This window comes from Ranitomeya imitator, chromosome 2 (assembly GCF_032444005.1).
Source record: "Ranitomeya imitator isolate aRanImi1 chromosome 2, aRanImi1.pri, whole genome shotgun sequence".
In the NCBI taxonomy this organism is placed as follows: domain Eukaryota; kingdom Metazoa; phylum Chordata; class Amphibia; order Anura; family Dendrobatidae; genus Ranitomeya; species Ranitomeya imitator.
Window position 1 is genome coordinate 832,290,965 of NC_091283.1, and position 22,117 is coordinate 832,313,081.

Genomic DNA, 22,117 nt, shown 5'->3' on the forward strand with positions numbered 1-22,117 from the left:
ATCACACCATGTCTAAAGAAGATTTGCGATTCATTACCCGACGTGACCGTCTAACTCCAAATCTTCCAGGGGGACGTGACACGATTGTGACAGATAAAAATACCAATACAGAAACCAAACATTAGAATGTTATTGAAACTTAACAGGCATTGAGATATCAAAACCCATTTAGATTCAGCACAATAATGAAAACATGTCCCCTCCACCTTCCCTTCCCCCTCCCCCCCCCGGTCAAAAAAATAAGGGTTTAATGTAGAGCAGGTTTAGACCTTTCTGTGTCTCCGTAGATCACTCAAAGTCGTGAGCCCTCCTAACCCTTAACTGCGCCATTGTTTCTGATATTAAGGCAAGTTTCACACAAGTGTATAAAAAAAGCTCAGATTTTCATCCAGAAAAGTTGGACAATTTTTTTCTCGCTTGTTATCCGCGTACAGTTTGTTTTTTACACCAGCAGATAATTAATCATCAATAGTTTCCCGTGTTACAGAACTGCAATGTATCCTTAACCATCAGATATTATACCGTGGCTCCGTATCGCATCCGTTTTTTTTTATTAAGACTCAGACTTGAACAGGTAAGTCTCATATGATTTACGGAAGAAACTACTCAATGCTGCGATTTTTTTATTTTTTTGTTTCACACGCAGGTTCGATCAGTAAAAAGAATCATCATCTGCACCGCCCCATTGAATAATATTGGACCGAATGCGATTCAGCTTTTTTCGCGGACAGCACTGGGACGAAAATCTGATGGCATGTATGAGTGTTGGAGTTATAATTAGTTATTTAGAGGAAACAAAAATATGGAGCTCTCTCAATGACGCAGATTGTTTTTATATCTTTACATTACAAGAACCATAACATATTCCTTTGATGATTTTACAGCTCTTATATTTTCTTTTTTTTATTATATTTCCTTTGTTATTTCTATGTGTCGCTTCCTCATTCCATTGAATGATCTGTGGTCGACACCTGATTGAAGTTCCTTGGTTAGGTAATTTTTGACGGAATTTTTTGCGGCGGTCAAAAACAACAAGTTTTTCCTAGTTGAAACTTTTTCTGGGAATTCTCTGTCTATGGGGAGTTTTTGAAGGAGCTTTTAGCGCACCTATATAACACTTCTCCGATCTTTTACATCATCCGCCATTATAAATCTATCCTTAAACCCACTTGTCTTGGTAACTTCTAGGACTTTCCCACCCACTTTTTAACCCCTTCCTGAAATGTGTCGTGTGCATGCATCACACGTCCCGGGTGTGGGTGTGTGGGGCGGAGCTTCGTTTTTTAGCTCTTGCAGCAGCGACTGGAGTCAGGTCCTCCGTACTAGACGGCTCTGAATGAGTACACCCCTTTGAAATGTAATATCTCATTGAATGCAAGAACAATTTCCAAACTTTTGACAAACTTTTTTTTTTAACGCATAACATGAAAGTAAGGTTAATAATGCAACTTTCAATAGAAAATCTTCAGATTTACTCAAATTAGTTGATGCAAAAATGAGTACACCCCACATATATGCATGCATTCACGCTGGTAATTACCTGCCCATGTATCTTCCATATAGATGTGTAAGTTTGTCAGGAGAGGTTTAGAAAAGTCCCCGTTCGTGGCCAGGATACAGTGAGTCTGTTCCCTTACTCCACCCTTAATCTATACTCCTCCTTACTGATGTCGGTATTATTTCACCTCCTTATTACGCTGTTTCTGGTCCCATTTACAACATGCACTTTATGCACAATCACACGGGGGCGCCATCTAGTGGTAATACCACAATATTACATTGAGGGTTTTTTTTTCTTCCCATGACCAATATTCGGAGATATATATTTATTTATTATGTGCAATAATTTTGTCACCCAATTACTTATGATTTCTCGGTGCCTGTAGTGTTGTCTCATCATCCGTGTCTTCACTATTTGACCTACTATTATTTTTCGTATGATTACTCATTGTATTGTTACCAGGGCTGCCACTAGAAATTTCGGGGCCCCATACTGGCAAAATTTTCGGGGCCCCCTTGAGACTCCGTCCAGGCTCCACCCCAGCCCCGCCTCCAGGCTCCACCCCTCGAACTGTCCACAGTCCCACCGCTCTCTCTTGGAAAAACTCCACTTCTCACCAATCACACATTAACAGTTCCCATCACCAGATCACACATATAGCCGGCAGCTTTTGTTTTGGCCAAAAGATTTTTTAAGCCGCCACCATAACACGGTAGACACTTTTGGCCGGGCCCTACTCTGCTGTAACCTATTAAATATTTGTTAAAATATGCAATACAATTTAGGTATATTTTTATTTATTTTTCAATTTTTAAAATGCCCAATAATATCACATAGAAGGAACAAATACCACAACACCATGACCAGATGACATATTACCACCACAGTGATCGAATAATATCACATACAAGGAACAAATACCACAACACCATGACCAGACCACATATTACCACCACAGTGATCGAATAATATCACATACAAGGAACAAATACCACAACACCATGTCCAGACCACATATTACCACCACATAGTGACTGAATACTACAATTCTGATCAGTAATTTTTTAAAAAGCACCATACTATCACCATAAGTGCCATTATACACAGGAGATCTGTACTTAGTATGCAGTGTCTGTGTACAGATAATATAGTGATCACTAGTGAAATTATACACAGGAGCTCTGTATACAGTGTATAGTGTCAGTGTATAGGTAACACACTGACTCACCAGTGACGTCTCTAGGTGAAGTCCTTCATCTTTCATCCAGCACAGACCGCCATCATTTCATCCAGCCAGGACTTCTCTCTGCAGGAAATAACACAGTTATCTCGAGCTCCGCTTGTAGAATACATTACTTAATTTTTCACAACTTCTACATTACACCACATGAAGAAGGCGACATAGTATCACTCTATACAGTAACAGGACCGCCCCCCATTTAAAACAGTATACTCAAAAAATAAAATAAATACATCACTGCAGTAATAATATCCCTAAATTAGCCCCTGTGGTATTAATAATATCACCCAGCCTGGCCCCGTGTGTCTCATTCCTGGCGTCAGCCAGATATTCTCCCATCCTGCCCTCATGAGTATCCATTCTGCCCCATATGATCTCCTTATCCTGCCCCATATGATCGCCCCATGTGATCTCTCCATCCTGCCCCATCTGTCTCCATCATATCCATCCTGCCCCATGATCCTGCACGATCTGTCTCCAATTCTGCCCCCAGTGTCTCCAATCATGCCCCATGTCTCCATTCTGCCCCCTATGTCTCCAACCATGCCCCCATGTCTGCAATCCTGACACTTGTCTCCAATCATGCCCCCTGTGTCTCCATTCTGCCCCATCTGTCTCCAATCCTGCCCCATCTGCCTCCAGTCATGCCCCCATGTCTTTCATCCTGCCCCGTGTCTCCAATCATGCCCCGTATCTCCATTCTGCCCCGTGTCTCACATTCTGCCCCTGGGTCTCACAGTCTGCCCCTGTGTCCAGCATTCTGCACCTGTCACTGTGTCCAGCATTCTGCCCCTGTCACTGTGTCCAGCATTTCTGCCCCACTGTGTCCAGCATTCTGCCCCAATGTCCAGCATTCTGCCCCTGTCACTGTGTCCAGCATTTCTGCCCCTGTCTCCAGCATTCTGCCCCACTGTGTGTCCAGCATTCTGCCCCACTGTGTGTCCAGCATTCTGCCCCACTGTGTGTCCAGCATTCTGCCCCACTGTGTGTCCAGCATTCTGCCCCACTGTGTGTCCAGCATTCTGCCCCACTGTGTGTCCAGCATTCTGCCCCACTGTGTCCAGCATTTCTGCCCCTGTGTCCAGCATTTCTGCCCCTGTGTCCAGCATTTCTGCCCCTGTGTGTCCAGCATTTCTGCCCCTGTGTGTCCAGCATTCTGCCCCACTGTGTCCAGCATTCTGCCCCACTGTGTGTCCAGCATTTCTGCCCCTGTGTGTGTCCACCATTCTGTCCCACTGTGTCCAGCATTTCTGCCCCTGTGTCCAGCATTTTTGCCCCACTGTGTCCAGCATTTCTGCCCCTGTGTGTCCAGCATTCTGCCCCACTGTGTCCAGCATTCTGCCCCACTGTGTGTCCAGCATTTCTGCCCCTGTCTCCAGCATTCTGCCCCACTGTGTGTCCAGCATTCTGCCCCACTGTGTCCAGCATTTCTGCCCCTGTGTCCAGCATTTCTGCCCCTGTGTGTCCAGCATTCTGCCCCACTGTGTCCAGCATTCTGCCCCACTGTGTGTCCAGCATTTCTGCCCCTGTGTGTCCACCATTCTGTCCCACTGTGTCCAGCATTTCTGCCCCTGTGTCCAGCATTTTTGCCCCACTGTGTCCAGCATTTCTGCCCCACTGTGTCCAGCATTTCTGCCCCTGTGTGTCCAGCATTCTGCCCCACTGTGTCCAGCATTCTGCCCCACTGTGTGTCCAGCATTTCTGCCCCTGTGTGTGTCCACCATTCTGTCCCACTGTGTCCAGCATTTCTGCCCCTGTGTCCAGCATTTCTGCCCCACTGTGTCCAGCATTTCTGCCCCACTGTGTCCAGCATTTCTGCCCCACTGTGTCCAGCATTTCTGCCCCACTGTGTCCAGCATTTCTGCCCCACTGTGTCCAGCATTTCTGCCCCTGTGTGTCCACATTTCTGCCCCACTGTGTCCAGCATTCTGCCCCACTGTGTCCACCATTCTGCCCCACTGTGTCCGGCATTTCTGCCCCTGTGTCACTGTGTCCAGCATTCTGCCCCACTGTGTCCACCATTCTGCCCCTGTGTGTCCACCATTCTGTCCCACTGTGTCCAGCATTTCTGCCCCACTGTGTCCAGCATTTCTGCCCCACTGTGTCCAGCATTCTGCCCCACTGTGTCCACCATTCTGCCCCTGTGTGTCCACCATTCTGCCCCACTGTGTCCAGCATTTCTGCCCCACTGTGTCCAGCATTTCTGCCCCTGTGTGTCCAGCATTCTGCCCCACTGTGTCCACCATTCTGCCCCTGTGTGTCCACCATTCTGCCCCACTGTGTCCACCATTCTGCCCCACTGTGTCCAGCATTTCTGCCCCTGTGTGTCCACCATTCTGCCCCTGTGTGTCCAGCATTTCTGCCCCTGTGTGTCCATCATCCTGCCCCCCGGGCGCCCCTGGATCGCAGCAGCTCTCAAAGAAAAAAAAAAAACACAACTTCTTACCTGGCCAAGCTCCAGCGCCGGGTGAAGCTCCCTCTCCAGGCTCCACACAGACGCACTCGCCGCCGGGCCCGGCGGCTGACAATGACGTCAGACGCCGGCGGCGGCGAGTGCGCACTGCGGCCCTATTCAGCCGCCAGCCTCAGACTGGCTGGCGCCTGTTAACTATTGACGTGCGGGCGCGGGCCCGCTCGTCAATAGTGTGCCGCTGCCGCAGCGCCTGCAGGGGGGGCCCGTGACCAGATGAGACGGGGCCCGATGCGGGCCCCCTCTGCTCACCGGGCCCCATACGCCAGTCACGGCTGTCATGCCCTGATGGCGGCCCTGATTGTTACATATTCATTCTTTTGACTTTCTCAATAAAACTTAATTCTTTTTTAACCAAATCGGCTTCTTTACTATTCCCTGTCTATTTCGGGGGTCAGTACACTCCATTTTTTGCTTTTTTTGTTTCTGAATTGCGTTGGGAATTCCCCACATTATATTTGGGACGATGGTCCCTGATATTGTCCATTATTCTGCTACGCTTATATTTAATGTAATGACATTTGCAGGCAATTATTAGAAGATCTTAAGGATTTTCGCACTTCATACTTGAGTCAGCTGAGATAACAATAATTTTATTTCTATAACATCAACATATTCTGCAGCACTTTACAATTAAGCAACGACATGTACAGACAATAAAGACAATACAAAGTAGCACATAATTCACCGGTTACAGGAGGAGTGAGGATCCTGCTCCAAGCTACAATCTATAAGGAAATAGAGGGGATACAATAGGTAGAATGTGCCGGTCATGTACGCTACAGCCATCATTATAATCAATAGGGGATCACATATAAAGGATCCGTCACCAGCCAGGATCTGTCTAAGTGCAGTTATCAGCACTATTGGGCGCATGTGGGACGTGGGGACAGATGAATAGGAGGGATCAGATCCCGAGGAAAATGTAGAAAGTGGGAACAGAGGAGTTAGATTATTAAACTGAGGTGATGGGCTAAGCTAAAGAGATGTGTTTTTACAGCACTCTTAACAATGTGCAGACTAGGTATTAATCGGATCATCCGGGGTAGTGTATTCCAGAAAACTGATGCAGCATGAGAGAAGTCGTGTAGATGGAAGTGGGGGGTTCGAATTACAGATGAAGTTAGTCCTAGATCAGTGCACAGGTAGGGTGATAGAGATGAGGGCGATGTATGGTGGTGCAGAACTGTGGAGGGCTTTGTGGGTGAAAGAGATGAGTTTATATAGTACACTGTAGTGGATGGGTAACCAGTGTAAAGACTGGCACAGAGTGGCTGGACAATAGAGACTGGAAAGATAACAAGCGAAATAGGGTCTTATCCAAGAAATACCAGGAGACTGAGGGCAGTCATTCTCACCTGATGTGATCGTGAAGGCACAACCCCTGGAAAAGCTTAGAAGAAGGCTGCAGATCTACAATGAGGAGAAATGTGAAGCTGGAGAAACTGGATTGAGATCTGCACTGCCAGCGGTCCAGTGATGAACAGGAGACGAGAAATGTGGAAATGCGGTTTATTTCTTATCGCATTTTGCAGTGACACACTTCTACATCAGATATAAAAAACTGACCGTCACGTCAAAACAGAAATCAGGTATGAACAGGTGCTTACTAAGAGTATCCAGCTCCATATACAACTAATCAAATAAAGTAGCACTCTGTAGCGCTATAGCATGCAAACATGGAATATGAAAATTGAATTGCATTGCTGCACTAGAAAATATGAGAAATTGAGAATACTTAGTGCATAAATTGGCTAATTCATGTGTACCCGGCAGCCACGATAAGGCGACTCTCGTTGCCAGGACCTGCCTAATGTGAATCCTCTCTTAGACTAAAGTCTACATCTCTATGGGAAGGTAGGATTTTGCTGTAATTAAAAACACCTGAGGCTGAGGGGAGGAGTGCTCAGTCAGAGAGCTAATGCATGCATGCAAATATCAAAAGATTGACCATCGCTTCCAAACAAAAATCAGGTATGAACAGGTGCTTACTAAGGGTAGCCATCTCCATATACAACTAAACAAATAAAGTAGCACTCTGTAGTGCTATAGCATGCAAACATGAAATATGAAAATTGATTTGCATTACTGCTCTAGAAAATATGAATTATTATTATTATTATTATTATTATTATTATTAAAAATTGAGAATACTTAGCACATGAATTGGCCAATTCATGTGTACACAGCAGCCACAATAAGGCGACTCTCGTTGCCAGGACCTGCCTAATGTGAATCCTCTCTTAGATTAAAGTCTACATCAGGACAAACCATAGATTGACCTCATACTAACACAAAACCTTCTGTAGCGCTGCTGCCCACAGGATCCCATCAACAGGCTGTTACGGCACAAGCAATGTCATTACCCGTAACCTCTGAGCCATTTAGCCAATATTAATTATCCTGCCAGCAGTGACACAAACCAGAACTGAGTCTCCATCTTAATTAGACCCAAAGCCAAATGTGGTCCACAAGCAATAAGGTACCACATCCCAAATACACAGGCTTTTATAATGATGCAACCGGAGGGACTCTAACCAACATATCCGTTGCTTCAGCAAGCGTTTACCACTGGGACTCGTACTGCAACACGTTACCTGTAACATCGGAGCCATTTAAACCAAGTAATAATTAACCCAACAGCAGTGACACAAACCAGAACTGAGGCCCCTTCATAATTTGTTTTGATGCCAAATTTGGTTCACAACCAATAGAGAATCTTGAAATATCAATTTTTACACATTACCCTTCCTGAAAGAAGTATTAAATTTACCGGAACTGACCCACATATGTTACTGAATGGTAGTGGGCAAAAAGTAAAACAATGTGGACAGACTTTAGCAAAGCGAGATGTCTACTTGCCTTTGATATGCGCAGGTCTGCACCGCTGGGATCTACCCATTGGTCACGCTGCCAGCAAGAAGACATCGAGCTTTGGGATCATGTCAGAATCACCAAGAAATATTGTAGAAGATTAATCAAAAGACAGAATCTTTAGGAAGATAAGGTTTATTACAGCCGTCCGGGAGCTTGCACACTTTCCATAACACTTTAAAGTAATGCTCAGAGACCAAAGGATTCATCCCATTTTGATACATGAACACCCATAGACATATCAGACCGTGGTACTACTGGATACTTTGAATACATACATTAATACTATAAATTCTTGTACAGGTCTTGATTCTTTCAATGCCTACATATTGGTACATTATGACAACTGCGCAACATTCCTTTGTCCTATCAAAGTCAATATGTAAAGGCGTCTTGCTGAAAATAGCCTTCCCCACCTTTGGTCTGTATCTTAAATCCGGTATCTAGAAAATGGGGTTAAGCAGGCAGAAGCGGCACAGAATCTAATGTTCTGCTTCAAATCAGATGGTCAGGCTTTCCAGCAAATTACTGGAGCCAATCCACAGACTAATAAGATGACAGGCTTAGTCCTGGTACTGAAAAACAGGGGTTTAATAGCTGTGCTCACTGCACCGGTTGGCAGCTACTCAGAGGTCGCAACTCTGAGACCCCAGCACCAAAGACCAGATCCTTGAATAGGAGATAAAAGGCTAAAACAAGGCGGATCCTACTAAACTTTCTCATACACATTCGTCTAAACTCATCCCATTCCACCAATATCAGTGGGATCAGTTGACAGTCTAGTGTGTAAGGAGGCCTCCTGACACTCCTAACAGATGTCCGGGAAGATACGGATCAGGGTATGTTGGATTTCCGACATCTGATTTTTTTGTTCTCCGGAACCATCAGAAGAGTCTGGAGGACAACAGAGGGGTCTTGACACCGATCTCTCATAGAGAACACTGGAGCGCCCTGTTGGTCTATGTATGGTGGAGATGGTTATCAGCTGCTAATGGGGATGGAAGCCTTAAAGGGAATCTGTGAGAAGGTTTTTCCTACCTCACCTGAAAGCAACGTGATGTAGGCAAAAAGACCCTGAATCCAATGATGTATCACTTAGTTTACTGGATGGAGCAGTTGCGACTCAAAGTTTTTAGATGTAACAGAGTCGAGAAAGTTAACCCTTCCACAACATGCTCTGTATGAACATTGTCTATAGACAATGAGCTGCTTATCACAGGAGGGGGTGGAGTTGGACTAGCAGTCCTGTGCACTGTGGTCCAGCAGTTTTAATCTCCTAAGAAGAAAACCTTCAGCTTAATAATTGACACATCTTTGAATTCAGTGCATTAACTCCTACCTCATGCTGTCCTCGGATTACATAACAAAAACCTGCTGACAGATTCCCTTTAAGCAGAGTGCTTGCCGTGTCCGTCTGCAGTTGCCTTCTTTTTGACCCTTTTATTACAGTTGAAATTATAACATTAAAATAAAAGAAATTGAATAACAAAAAAATTCCATCTACTAGACAAGACATTTCCACGAGTCACAAAAAAAAGTTTTATGATTGGTTTAATCGTTTCGGTCGCTTTCCATATAATGAGAACCTCTTGTTATAACCTATTGCAATAATTTTTCATTGTTTTCTTTCCTTGTTTTTTGTACAAAATCAAGCTGTAACAACGACATCAAATGTTGCATCCGTGCCAGTTATTTAATGTTTTTCATGTATTCATCATGATCAGAAGTTCCCATGTTCCACATCGTGTCCATGATCCACAATGTGATCCCATTAGAGGTGAGGTAAGGAGTCGTAGAGACAAAATGCTCCTGCAGATCGCTGGTATCAGAAACGCTCGCAGAGTGTTTGCCCTGTAGTCCTTGTGTCCGGCTTATTACAGATCCAGTATTTGTCGGAGTAACACGATGCGCTGGAGACGCGTCCACTGTTCAGGAATACACATCTCGACACTCCATGAATGTGGAACCTGCAAGGTGGTCAGGGAATGGAAACTGTCACAATATTCACTGTACTTTACTGATGGAGCAGCTGGAGAGAATGGAAAATGTCACAATATTCACTGTACTTTACTGATGGAGCTGATGGAGGGAATGGAAACTGTCACAATATTCAACGTACTTTACTGATGGAGCAGCTGGAGAGAATGGAAAATGTCACAATATTCACTGTACTTTACTGATGGAGCAGATGGAGGGAATGGAAACTGTCACAATATTCACTGTACTTTACTGATGGAGCAGATGGAGGGAATGGAAACTGTCACAATATTCAACGTACTTTACTGATGGAGCAGATGGAGGGAATGGAAACTGTCACAATATTCACTGTACTTTACTGATGGAGCAGCTGGAGAGAATGGAAAATGTCACAATATTCACTGTACTTTACTGATGGAGCTGATGGAGGGAATGGAAACTGTCACAATATTCAACGTACTTTACTGATGGAGCTGATGGAGGGAATGGAAACTGTCACAATATTCACTGTACTTTACTGATGGAGCAGCTGGAGAGAATGGAAAATGTCACAATATTCACTGTACTTTACTGATGGAGCTGATGGAGGGAATGGAAACTGTCACAATATTCAACGTACTTTACTGATGGAGCTGATGGAGGGAATGGAAACTGTCACAATATTCAACGTACTTTACTGATGGAGCAGATGGAGGGAATGGAAACTGTCACAATAGTCACTGTACTTTACTGATGGAGCAGCTGGAGGGAATGGAAACTGTCACAATTTTCACTGTCCTTTACTCATGGAGTAGCTGGAGAGAATGGAAACTGTCACAATAGTCACTGTACTTTACTGATGGAGCAGCTGGAGGGAATGGAAACTGTCACAATTTTCACTGTACTTTACTGATGGAGCAGCTGGAGAGAATGGAAACTGTCACAATATTCACTGTCCTTTACTCATGGAGTAGCTGGAGAGAATGAAAACTGTCACAATATTAACTGTACTTTACTGATGGAGTAGCTGCGGGAATGGAAACTGTCACAATATTAACTGTACTTTACTGATGGAGCAGCTGGAGAGAATGGAAACTGTCACAATATTCACTGTACTTTACTGATGGAGCAGCTGTAGGGAATGGAAACTGTCACAATAGTCACTGTACTTTACTGATGGAGCAGCTGATCAATATAGAGGTATCAGGAGGACTGATCAATATAGAAGTGTCAGGAGGACTGATCAATACAGAAGTGTCAGGAGGACTGAACAATATAGAAGTGTCAGGAGGACTGATCAATATAGAAGTGTCAGGAGGACTGATCAATATAGAAGTGTCAGGAGGACTGATCAATATAGAGGTATCAGGAGGACTGATCAATACAGAAGTGTCAGGAGGACTGATCAATATAGAAGTGTCAGGAGGACTGATCAATACAGAAGTGTCAGGAGGACTGAACAATATAGAAGTGTCAGGAGGACTGATCAATATAGAGGTGTCAGGAGGACTGATCAATATAGAAGTGTCAGGAGGACTGATCAATATGGAGGTATCAGGAGGACTGATCAATATAGAAGTGTCAGGAGGACTGATCAATATAGAAGTGTCAGGAGGACTGATCAATATAGAAGTGTCAGGAGGACTGATCAATATAGAGGTATCAGGAGGACTGATCAATATAGAAGTGTCAGGAGGACTGATCAATATAGAAGTGTCAGGAGGACTGATCAATATAGAGGTATCAGGAGGACTGATCAATATAGAAGTGTCAGGAGGACTGATCAATATAGAAGTGTCAGGAGGACTGATCAATATAGAAGTGTCAGGAGGACTGATCAATATAGAGGTATCAGGAGGACTGATCAATATAGAGGTATCAGGAGGACTGATCAATATAGAGGTATCAGGAGGACTGATCAATATAGAAGTGTCAGGAGGACTGATTAATATAGAAGTGTCAGGAGGACTGATCAATATAGAAGTGTCAGGAGGACTGATCAATATAGAAGAGTCAGGAGGACTGATCAATACAGAAGTGACAGGAGGACTGATCAATATAGAAGTGTCAGGAGGACTGATCAATATAGAAGTGTTAGGAGGACTGATCAATACAGAAGTGTCAGGAGGACTGATCAATATAGAAGTGTCAGGAGGACTGATCAATATAGAGGTATCAGGAGGACTGATCAATACAGAAGTGTCAGGAGGACTGATCAATATAGAAGTGTCAGGAGGACTGATCAATATAGAGGTATCAGGAGGACTGATCAATATAGAAGTGTCAGGAGGACTGATCAATATAGAGGTATCAGGAGGACTGATCAATATAGAAGTGTCAGGAGGACTGATCAATATAGAGGTATCAGGAGGACTGATCAATATAGAAGTGTCAGGAGGACTGATCAATATAGAAGTGTCAGGAGGACTGATCAATATAGAGGTATCAGGAGGACTGATCAATATAGAAGTGTCAGGAGGACTGATCAATATAGAAGTGTCAGGAGGACTGATCAATATAGAGGTATCAGGAGGACTGATCAATATAGAAGTGTCAGGAGGACTGATCAATATAGAAGAGTCAGGAGGACTGATCAATACAGAAGTGACAGGAGGACTGATCAATATAGAAGTGTCAGGAGGACTGATCAATATAGAAGTGTTAGGAGGACTGATCAATACAGAAGTGTCAGGAGGACTGATCAATACAGAAGTGTCAGGAGGACTGATCAATATAGAAGTGTCAGGAGGACTGATCAATATAGAGGTATCAGGAGGACTGATCAATACAGAAGTGTCAGGAGGACTGATCAATATAGAAGTGTCAGGAGGACTGATCAATATAGAAGTGTCAGGAGGACTGATCAATATAGAGGTATCAGGAGGACTGATCAATATAGAAGTGTCAGGAGGACTGATCAATATAGAAGTGTCAGGAGGACTGATCAATATAGAAGTGTCAATCAGAGATACGGGATGTCTACGTCCTTTATGACATCATCGTCTGATCAATATAGAGGTGTCAGGAGGACTGATCAACATAGAAGTGTCAGGAGGACTGATCAATATAGAGGTATCAGGAGGACTGATCAATATAGAAGTGTCAGGAGGACTGATCAATATAGAGGTATCAGGAGGACTGATCAATATAGAAGAGTCAGGAGGACTGATCAATATAGAGGTGTCAGGAGGACTGATCAATATAGAAGTGTCAGGAGGACTGATCAATATAGAAGTGTCAGGAGGACTGATCAATATAGAGGTATCAGGAGGACTGAACAATATAGAAGTGTCAGGAGGACTGATCAATGTAGAATGTCAGGAGGACTGATCAATATAGAATGTCAGGAGGACTGATCAATATAGAAGTGTCAGGAGGACTGATCAATATAGAAGTGTCAGGAGGACAGATCAATATAGAAGTGTCAGGAGGACTGATCAATATAGAGGTGTCAGGAGGACTGATCAATATAGAAGTGTCAGGAGGACTGATCAATGTAGAATGTCAGGAGGACTGATCAATATAGAATGTCAGGAGGACTGATCAATATAGAGGTGTCAGGAGGACTGATCAATATAGAGGTGTCAGGAGGACTGATCAATATAGAAGTGTCAGGAGGACTGATCAATATAGAAGTGTCAGGAGGACTGATCAATATAGAGGTATCAGGAGGACTGATCAATATAGAAGTGTCAGGAGGACTGATCAATATAGAGGTATCAGGAGGACTGATCAATATAGAAGTGTCAGGAGGACTGATCAATATAGAGGTATCAGGAGGACTGATCAATATAGAAGTGTCAGGAGGACTGATCAATATAGAGGTATCAGGAGGACTGATCAATATAGAAGTGTCAGGAGGACTGATCAATATAGAAGTGTCAGGAGGACTGATCAATATAGAGGTATCAGGAGGACTGATCAATATAGAAGTGTCAGGAGGACTGATCAATATAGAAGTGTCAATCAGAGACACGGGATGTCTACGTCCTTTATGACATCATCGTCTGATCAATATAGAGGTGTCAGGAGGACTGATCAACATAGAAGTGTCAGGAGGACTGATCAATATAGAGGTATCAGGAGGACTGATCAATATGGAAGTGTCAGGAGGACTGATCAATATAGAGGTATCAGGAGGACTGATCAATATAGAAGAGTCAGGAGGACTGATCAATATAGAGGTATCAGGAGGACTGATCAATATAGAGGTATCAGGAGGACTGATCAATATGGAAGTGTCAGGAGGACTGATCAATATAGAGGTATCAGGAGGACTGATCAATATAGAAGAGTCAGGAGGACTGATCAATATAGAGGTGTCAGGAGGACTGATCAATATAGAAGTGTCAGGAGGACTGATCAATATAGAAGTGTCAGGAGGACTGATCAATATAGAGGTGTCAGGAGGACTGATCAATATAGAAGTGTCAGGAGGACTGATCAATGTAGAATGTCAGGAGGACTGATCAATATAGAGGTGTCAGGAGGACTGATCAACATAGAAGTGTCAGGAGGACTGATCAATATAGAGGTATCAGGAGGACTGATCAATATGGAAGTGTCAGGAGGACTGATCAATATAGAGGTATCAGGAGGACTGATCAATATAGAAGAGTCAGGAGGACTGATCAATATAGAGGTGTCAGGAGGACTGATCAATATAGAAGTGTCAGGAGGACTGATCAATATAGAAGTGTCAGGAGGACTGATCAATATAGAGGTATCAGGAGGACTGAACAATATAGAAGTGTCAGGAGGACTGATCAATGTAGAATGTCAGGAGGACTGATCAATATAGAAGTGTCAGGAGGACTGATCAATATAGAGGTGTCAGGAGGACTGATCAATATAGAAGTGTCAGGAGGACTGATCAATGTAGAATGTCAGGAGGACTGATCAATATAGAATGTCAGGAGGACTGATCAATATAGAGGTATCAGGAGGACTGATCAATATAGAGGTGTCAGGAGGACTGATCAATATAGAAGTGTCAGGAGGACTGATCAATATAGAAGTGTCAGGAGGACTGATCAATATAGAGGTATCAGGAGGACTGATCAATATAGAAGTGTCAGGAGGACTGATCAATACAGAAGTGTCAGGAGGACTGAACAATATAGAAGTGTCAGGAGGACTGATCAATATAGAGGTATTAGGAGGACTGATCAATATAGAATGTCAGGAGGACTGATCAATATAGAGGTGTCAGGAGGACTGATCAATATAGAAGTATCAGGAGGACTGATCAATATAGAAGTGTCAGGAGGACTGATCAATATAGAAGTGTCAGGAGGACTGATCAATATAGAAGTGTCAGGAGGACTGATCAATATAGAAGTGTCAGGAGGACTGATCAATATAGAGGTATCAGGAGGACTGATCAATATAGAAGTGTCAGGAGGACTGATCAATATAGAATGTCAGGAGGACTGATCAATATAGAGGTGTCAGGAGGACTGATCAATATAGAAGTGTCAGGAGGACTGATCAATATAGAAGTGTCAGGAGGACTGATCAATATAGAGGTATCAGGAGGACTGATCAATATAGAAGTGTCAGGAGGACTGATCAATATAGAGGTATCAGGAGGACTGATCAATATAGAGGTATTAGGAGGACTGATCAATATAGAATGTCAGGAGGACTGATCAATATAGAGGTGTCAGGAGGACTGATCAATATAGAAGTGTCAGGAGGACTGATCAATACAGAAGTGTCAGGAGGACTGATCAATATAGAAGTGTCAGGAGGACTGATCAATATAGAAGTGTCAGGAGGACTGATCAATATAGAAGTGTCAGGAGGACTGATCAATATAGAAGTGTCAGGAGGACTGATCAATATAGAAGTGTCAGGAGGACTGATCAATATAGAGGTATCAGGAGGACTGATCAATATAGAGGTGTCAGGAGGACTGATCAATATAGAGGTGTCAGGAGGACTGATCAATATAGAAGTGTCAGGAGGACTGATCAATATAGAAGTGTCAGGAGGACTGATCAATATAGAGGTATCAGGAGGACTGATCAATATAGAAGTGTCAGGAGGACTGATCAATATAGAGGTATCAGGAGGACTGATCAATATAGAAGTGTCAGGAGGACTGATCAATATAGAGGTATCAGGAGGACTGATCAATATAGAGGTATCAGGAGGACTGATCAATATAGAGGTATCAGGAGGACTGATCAATATAGAAGTGTCAGGAGGACTGATCAATATAGAAGTGTCAGGAGGACTGATCAATATAGAGGTATCAGGAGGACTGATCAATATAGAAGTGTCAGGAGGACTGATCAATATAGAAGTGTCATGAGGACTGATCAATATAGAGGTATCAGGAGGACTGATCAATATAGAAGTGTCAGGAGGACTGATCAATACAGAAGTGTCAGGAGGACTGATCAATATAGAAGTGTCAGGAGGACTGATCAATATAGAAGTGTCAGGAGGACTGATCAATATAGAAGTGTCAGGAGGACTGATCAATATAGAAGTGTCAATCAGAGACACGGGATGTCTACGTCCTTTATGACATCATCGTCGCTGTGCCCGTTGCTGATTGGTCGAGGCCTGGCGGCCTCGACCAATCAGAGAGCCGGGATTTCCAGGACAGACAGACAGACAGACAGACAGACGGAAAAACCCTTAGACAATTATATATATATAGATTATGTTTTGGTTCTTTTACACAATAAAAGTTATTTTATAGCAAAAAAATATTTTTGCTTCGCTTTATTCTGAGAGCCATAACTTTTTTTTTTTTCCTGTCTACATACCCGTATGAGGACTCATATTTTGCATGGAGAGCTGATGTTTCTATTGATACCATTTAGGGGTAGATGCAGCATTATGTTTGCTTTTACTTGCAGTTTTATGGGTAAATGTGGTGATTTATAAATGTCAAATTCACTTATTTATTTCCTTTTCAGCATTTTAAATATTTTATTTTATATCGGACTTTAATCACCTGTGACAATAACAAATGCGTTATTAACTGTTATTATTTTTGTATTTTAGAACTGAGCAATGAGGAGAGATTAAAACTTTTTATATATATTTTTAAAAATATTTTAGTTTTACTTTATTCTTCAGTCCTCTTAGGGGACTTGTGGAGGCGATCATCATTTGATTGCTTGTAGTGTACAAGCAGATTCATAGGAGGACCAAGATGGCAGTGACGTGGTACTTCCGTAGGACCTCTGATAACGTATAGCATCGGCGTCCCATAATTGTGTTACAGTGGTGGATGGAGGCCATAAAAGCTAATGCACTAGTGCTACGACAAGGAAGCCATTTAACTATCACTTTCAATATTAGCAGCGGGATCTAAATGGTTAAACAGCGCCAATCAGAGCTCGCTCCAGTCTGTGTAATACAGCCGGCACCCACCATTTACAGAGAAGGCTCAGACCGTTTGTGCATGGATGGACATGGTCACCTGAAGTGGAATCTGTACTTACAGAGACGTTATATTCTGACCCATAGAAGGGGCTCCAAAGGTGGAGATGTCCACATATGATGTCCATATGTCCTAAAAGGGCCCATGGAGGGCTTCTGTCATAAACACAAACTGTACAGTCCTCTCGGAAGTCATTCATTTCTGCAACTTACATATTATTCCATAACGATCCGTTCGTCCACTCCCACGGCCGTCCTTCTCGTTCTCTCGACAGGCCGATCCAATGATCAGAAGAACCTTTGAATCTCAGTAGAAAATTCTGCAAAACGAAGCCCAACAATCGGGTTACAAAGACTCAGTGAACATCTGATCACTTCTCACATCACATCTCCATCACTTTCACCCAAGTGTTATTGGAAATTGGTTTCTGAAAGCGATACTCCAATTTGGAAGCCACCAGAGATCTTATTTATTAACCTATGATTACTAGTTCTGAAACATGATTAATAATGGCTGACAAGATTAACCTCTTCATCACCTTGGTCCAACAGAGAGATTATATAAAAAAAAAAAAAAACATAATCAGGTTCCTCGCATCATGTTCTCATACACTTTATGCAGTTAATAGCCCTCTGTGTCTGTACTGCTACATACTTAGGCAGTTAACTGGTTCATGCAGCTTTACATGAACACCCGAGCCTTACACTATGGCCGGTCCGAATAACTAAAGCAATTGTTATCATCCACCTCTCGTGTCTCCCGATTTCCTCATAGTTTGTAGCTTGCGAGCAGGGCCCTCACTCCTCTTGGTATCTATTTTGAACTGATTTCTGTTATGCTGTAATGTCTATTGTCTGTACAAGTCCCCTCTATAATTTGTAAAGCGCTGCGGAATATGTTGGCGCTATATAAATAAAAATTATTATTTATTATTATTACATATTAATTACTTAGATACTCTAGGTCACCATGGATGTTAAAAAAAACAACATTTAATAGTTTAACTGAAAAAGGATTCATGTCCATCCAATTCAGCCATGGGATGGTAAATAATAAAGGAAAAGTGTAGAAGTGCATCCATAATACTTGACCCAGTCAGCCCCAAGCAGTACATTTTTCCCATCCTGATTCCAAGTGTCGATCGACTGGACCAAACATTCAGAAAAGAAGTTTACACATTTACATAAGTATTTGCCATGGCTGGTTCCCGCTCTTCCCGACTCCTGAGGTCAGCTATTCTACAGATTGAGGCTGGAGTCACACTAGCGAGTTTTACGGACGTAAGAGCGCAGAAAATACGTCCGTAAAACTCGCCAAACAAACGTCCGAATTATTCTCTATGCCCCTGCTCTTATCTGCCGTATTTTCCTGATCAGTATTATACGGCTTTCTACGGCCGTAGAAAATCGCAGCATGCTGCGATTGTCACCGTAGTGCGCAAAAAAAGCCAATGAAAGTCTATGGAAGCCCCAAAAATACGGATCACACACGGACCAGCAGTGTGACTTGCGAGAAATACGCAGCGGTGTTAGCGAGAAAAGCCAGTAATTCAGTGCGGTGTACAGTAAAATCACACTGACAGCTTCCAGTAGAATAGGTAGAATAAATGTGTACACACACACTATATATATATATATATATATATATATATATATATATATATATATACCTATTCTGTCAGTAGACACATATATGTATATATATTATTATTTCATCCAGCGCTAGATAGCTTTAAAGCCGGTAATTCAATTACCGGCTTTTGCTTTCTCCTTCCTAAACCTGACATGATATGAGACCTGGTTACATACAGTAAACCATCTCATATCCCCATTTTTTTGCATATTACACACTACTAATGTCAGTAGTGTGTATATGCAAAATTTGGCCGTTCTAGCTATTAAATTAAAGGGTTAAATGGCGGAAAAAATTGGCGTGGGCTCCCGCGCAATTTTCTCCGCCAGAGTAGTAAAGCCAGTGACTGAGGGCAGATATTAATAGCCTGGAGAGGGTCCACGGTTATTGCCCCCCACCCCCCCCTGGCTAAAAACACCTGCCCCCAGCCACCCCAGAAAAGGCACATCTGGAAGATGCGCCTATTCTGGCACTTGGCCACTCTCTTCCCACTCCCGTGTAGCGGTGGGATATGGGGTAATGAAGGGTTAATGTCACCTTGCTATTGTAAGGTGACATTAAGCCTAATTAATAATGGAGAGGCGTCAATTATAACACCTATCCATTATTAATCCAATACTAGTAAAGGGTTAAAAAAAACACACAACCACATTATTAAAAATTATTTTAATGAAAAAATCACAAAGGTTGTTGTAATATTTTATTCTACGCTCAATCCACTCACTGAAGACCCTCGATCTGTAACAAAAAAATAATAATAAACCAACAATATTCATACCTTCCGAAGATCTGTAACGTCCAACGATGTAAATCCATCTGAAGGGGTTAAAATATTTTGCAGCCAGGAGCTCTGCTAATGCAGCGTTGTTCGTGGCTGCAAAACCCCGGGGAATGAAGGTAAAATAGGTCAATGACCTATATTTACCTTCATTTGCGGTGAGGCGCCCTCAAACCACCTTATGTGATGGAGACAAAACCCACCAACAAAAAAAAGCAAAATGGGGAAAAGCTCCTATTAACAGCTCATCTTGTACATCGTGCGCTCACCAGCTCGTCGATGGAATCTAGAAGGGCGAGAGACGCATTGCTGGAGGCGCAGAAATCCTGACCCGTCTGCCATTCACTAATGTTAGAGGAAAAGTAGTAACACTTCTTTTTTGACCAGATCCAGTCGTCTTCACAGGGATCAGAGAGATAATTTACCATACGTAGATTCACACACTTTCCTGAGAAGACAAAAAGACCGACTTTACAAAAACCAAATAAATATAAAGGATTTTCCCATAATGGCCAATCAAGAAGTTTGATTTCCACAAGTTTTATAACTATTTTCTTATTACATTCATTATTTTATTTAAAATATTAAGTAAGAAGGGGGTCGATCGGATTTTTGCAATTTAGCGTTGTAGTTTGGAAGGATGGCGTCATTCAATTTAAAATTTTCCATATCATTATCTGTACGGAAAAAGGAATCATATCCTGCAATTGCACATTAACCTGTAGGTGTGTATAATTATATATATAATATATATATATCTTGCAGGAAAACCACTGCCTAAGAGGGTGCAAAACTCCCCCTACGGAAACTGGCTAAGCTTCCTATCAAAGAGCCAAAAATCTAAAAATGGAGGCAGCACATCCACAATAGTGAGAAAGTAAGAAATGTAGCCTGTGGTGGTGATTGCAGGATCCTTACTTTTTCACTATTGTGGATTTGATGCCTCCTGTATGTATGTATATATATATATATATATATATATATATATATATATATATATATATATATATATACACATACTAGATGGTTGCCCGATTCTAACGCATCAGGTATTCTAGAATATGTATGTCCACGTAGTATATTGCCCAGCGACGTAGTATACAGCACAGAGCCACATAGTATATTGCCCAGCCACATAGTATATTGCCCAGCCACATAGTATATTGCCCAGCCACATAGTATATTGCCCAGCCACGTAGTATATTGCCCAGCCACATAGTATATTGCCCAGCCATGTAGTATATTGCCCAGCGACGTAGTATACAGCACAGACATGTAGTATATTGCCCAGCCACGTAGTATATTGCCCAGCCACGTAGTATATTGCCCAGCCACGTAGTATATTGCCCAGTGACGTAGTATACAGCACAGAGCCACGTAGTATATTGCCTAGCCACGTGGTATATTGCCCAGCCACGTGGTATATTGCCCAGTGACGTAGTATATTGCCCAGTGACGTAGTATATTGCCCAGTCATGTAGTATATTGCCCAGTCATGTAGTATATTGCCCAGCGACGTAGTATACAGCACAGAGCCACGTAGTATATTGCCCAGCCACGTAGTATATTGCCCAGTCACGTAGTATATTGCCCAGCCACGTAGTATATTGCCCAGTCACGTAGTATATTGCCCAGTCACGTAGTATATTGCCCAGCCATGTAGTATATTGCCCAGTCACGTAGTATATTGCCCAGTCACGTAGTATATTGCCCAGCCACGTAGTATATTGCCCAGTTACGTAGTATACAGCACAGAGCCACGTAGTATATTGGCCAGTCATGTAGTATACTGCCCAGTCAGGTTTGTTACAGGTTATAAAAAATAAACATATACTCACCTTTCCGAGCTAGCCCTTGTAGTCCACGGCAGCTTGTGGTCCCAGGGTTGGTATGAGCGCAGGACCTGTGATGACGTCGCGGTCACATGACCGTGACGTCATGGCAGGTCCTTCTGCCACTGGAACCTGCAACGGAAAATGGCGGCCGGCGCGAGCGGCTACGGAGGGTGAGTATAGCAGGTTTTGTTTTTTTTTTATTATTATTTTTAACATTACATTTTTTACTATTGATGCCGCATAGGCAGCGTCAATAGTAAAAAGTTGGGGACACACAGGGTTAATAGCGGCGGTAACGGAGTGCGTTATCCGCGGCATAACGTGGTCCGTTACCGCCGGCATTAACCCTGTGTTAGCGGTGACCGGAGGGAGCATGCGGGCGACAGGCACTGACTGCGGGGAGTAAGGAGTGGCCATTTTCTTCCC

The 22,117-nt window shown here is 42.9% G+C and overlaps 2 protein-coding genes across 2 annotated transcripts in view; both read right to left on the reverse strand.

Annotated features, from left to right (window-relative positions):
• LOC138666025 (C-type lectin domain family 2 member B-like) overlaps positions 1 to 22,117 on the reverse strand; it is a 119,706-nt gene that overhangs the window by 30,954 nt on the left and 66,635 nt on the right. The gene's annotated exons all lie outside the window — the stretch shown is intronic.
• Positions 5,784 to 21,770, reverse strand: LOC138666028 (C-type lectin domain family 2 member D-like). Its single transcript, XM_069754091.1, has 4 exons — positions 21,695 to 21,770; positions 20,126 to 20,304; positions 17,659 to 17,765; positions 5,784 to 10,052 (listed from the first exon to the last, which is right to left on the reverse strand). The coding sequence occupies exons 2-4, from the start codon at positions 20,282 to 20,284 to the stop codon at positions 9,911 to 9,913; spliced, it is 408 nt and encodes a 135-aa protein (XP_069610192.1). The 5' UTR covers positions 20,285 to 20,304; positions 21,695 to 21,770; the 3' UTR covers positions 5,784 to 9,910.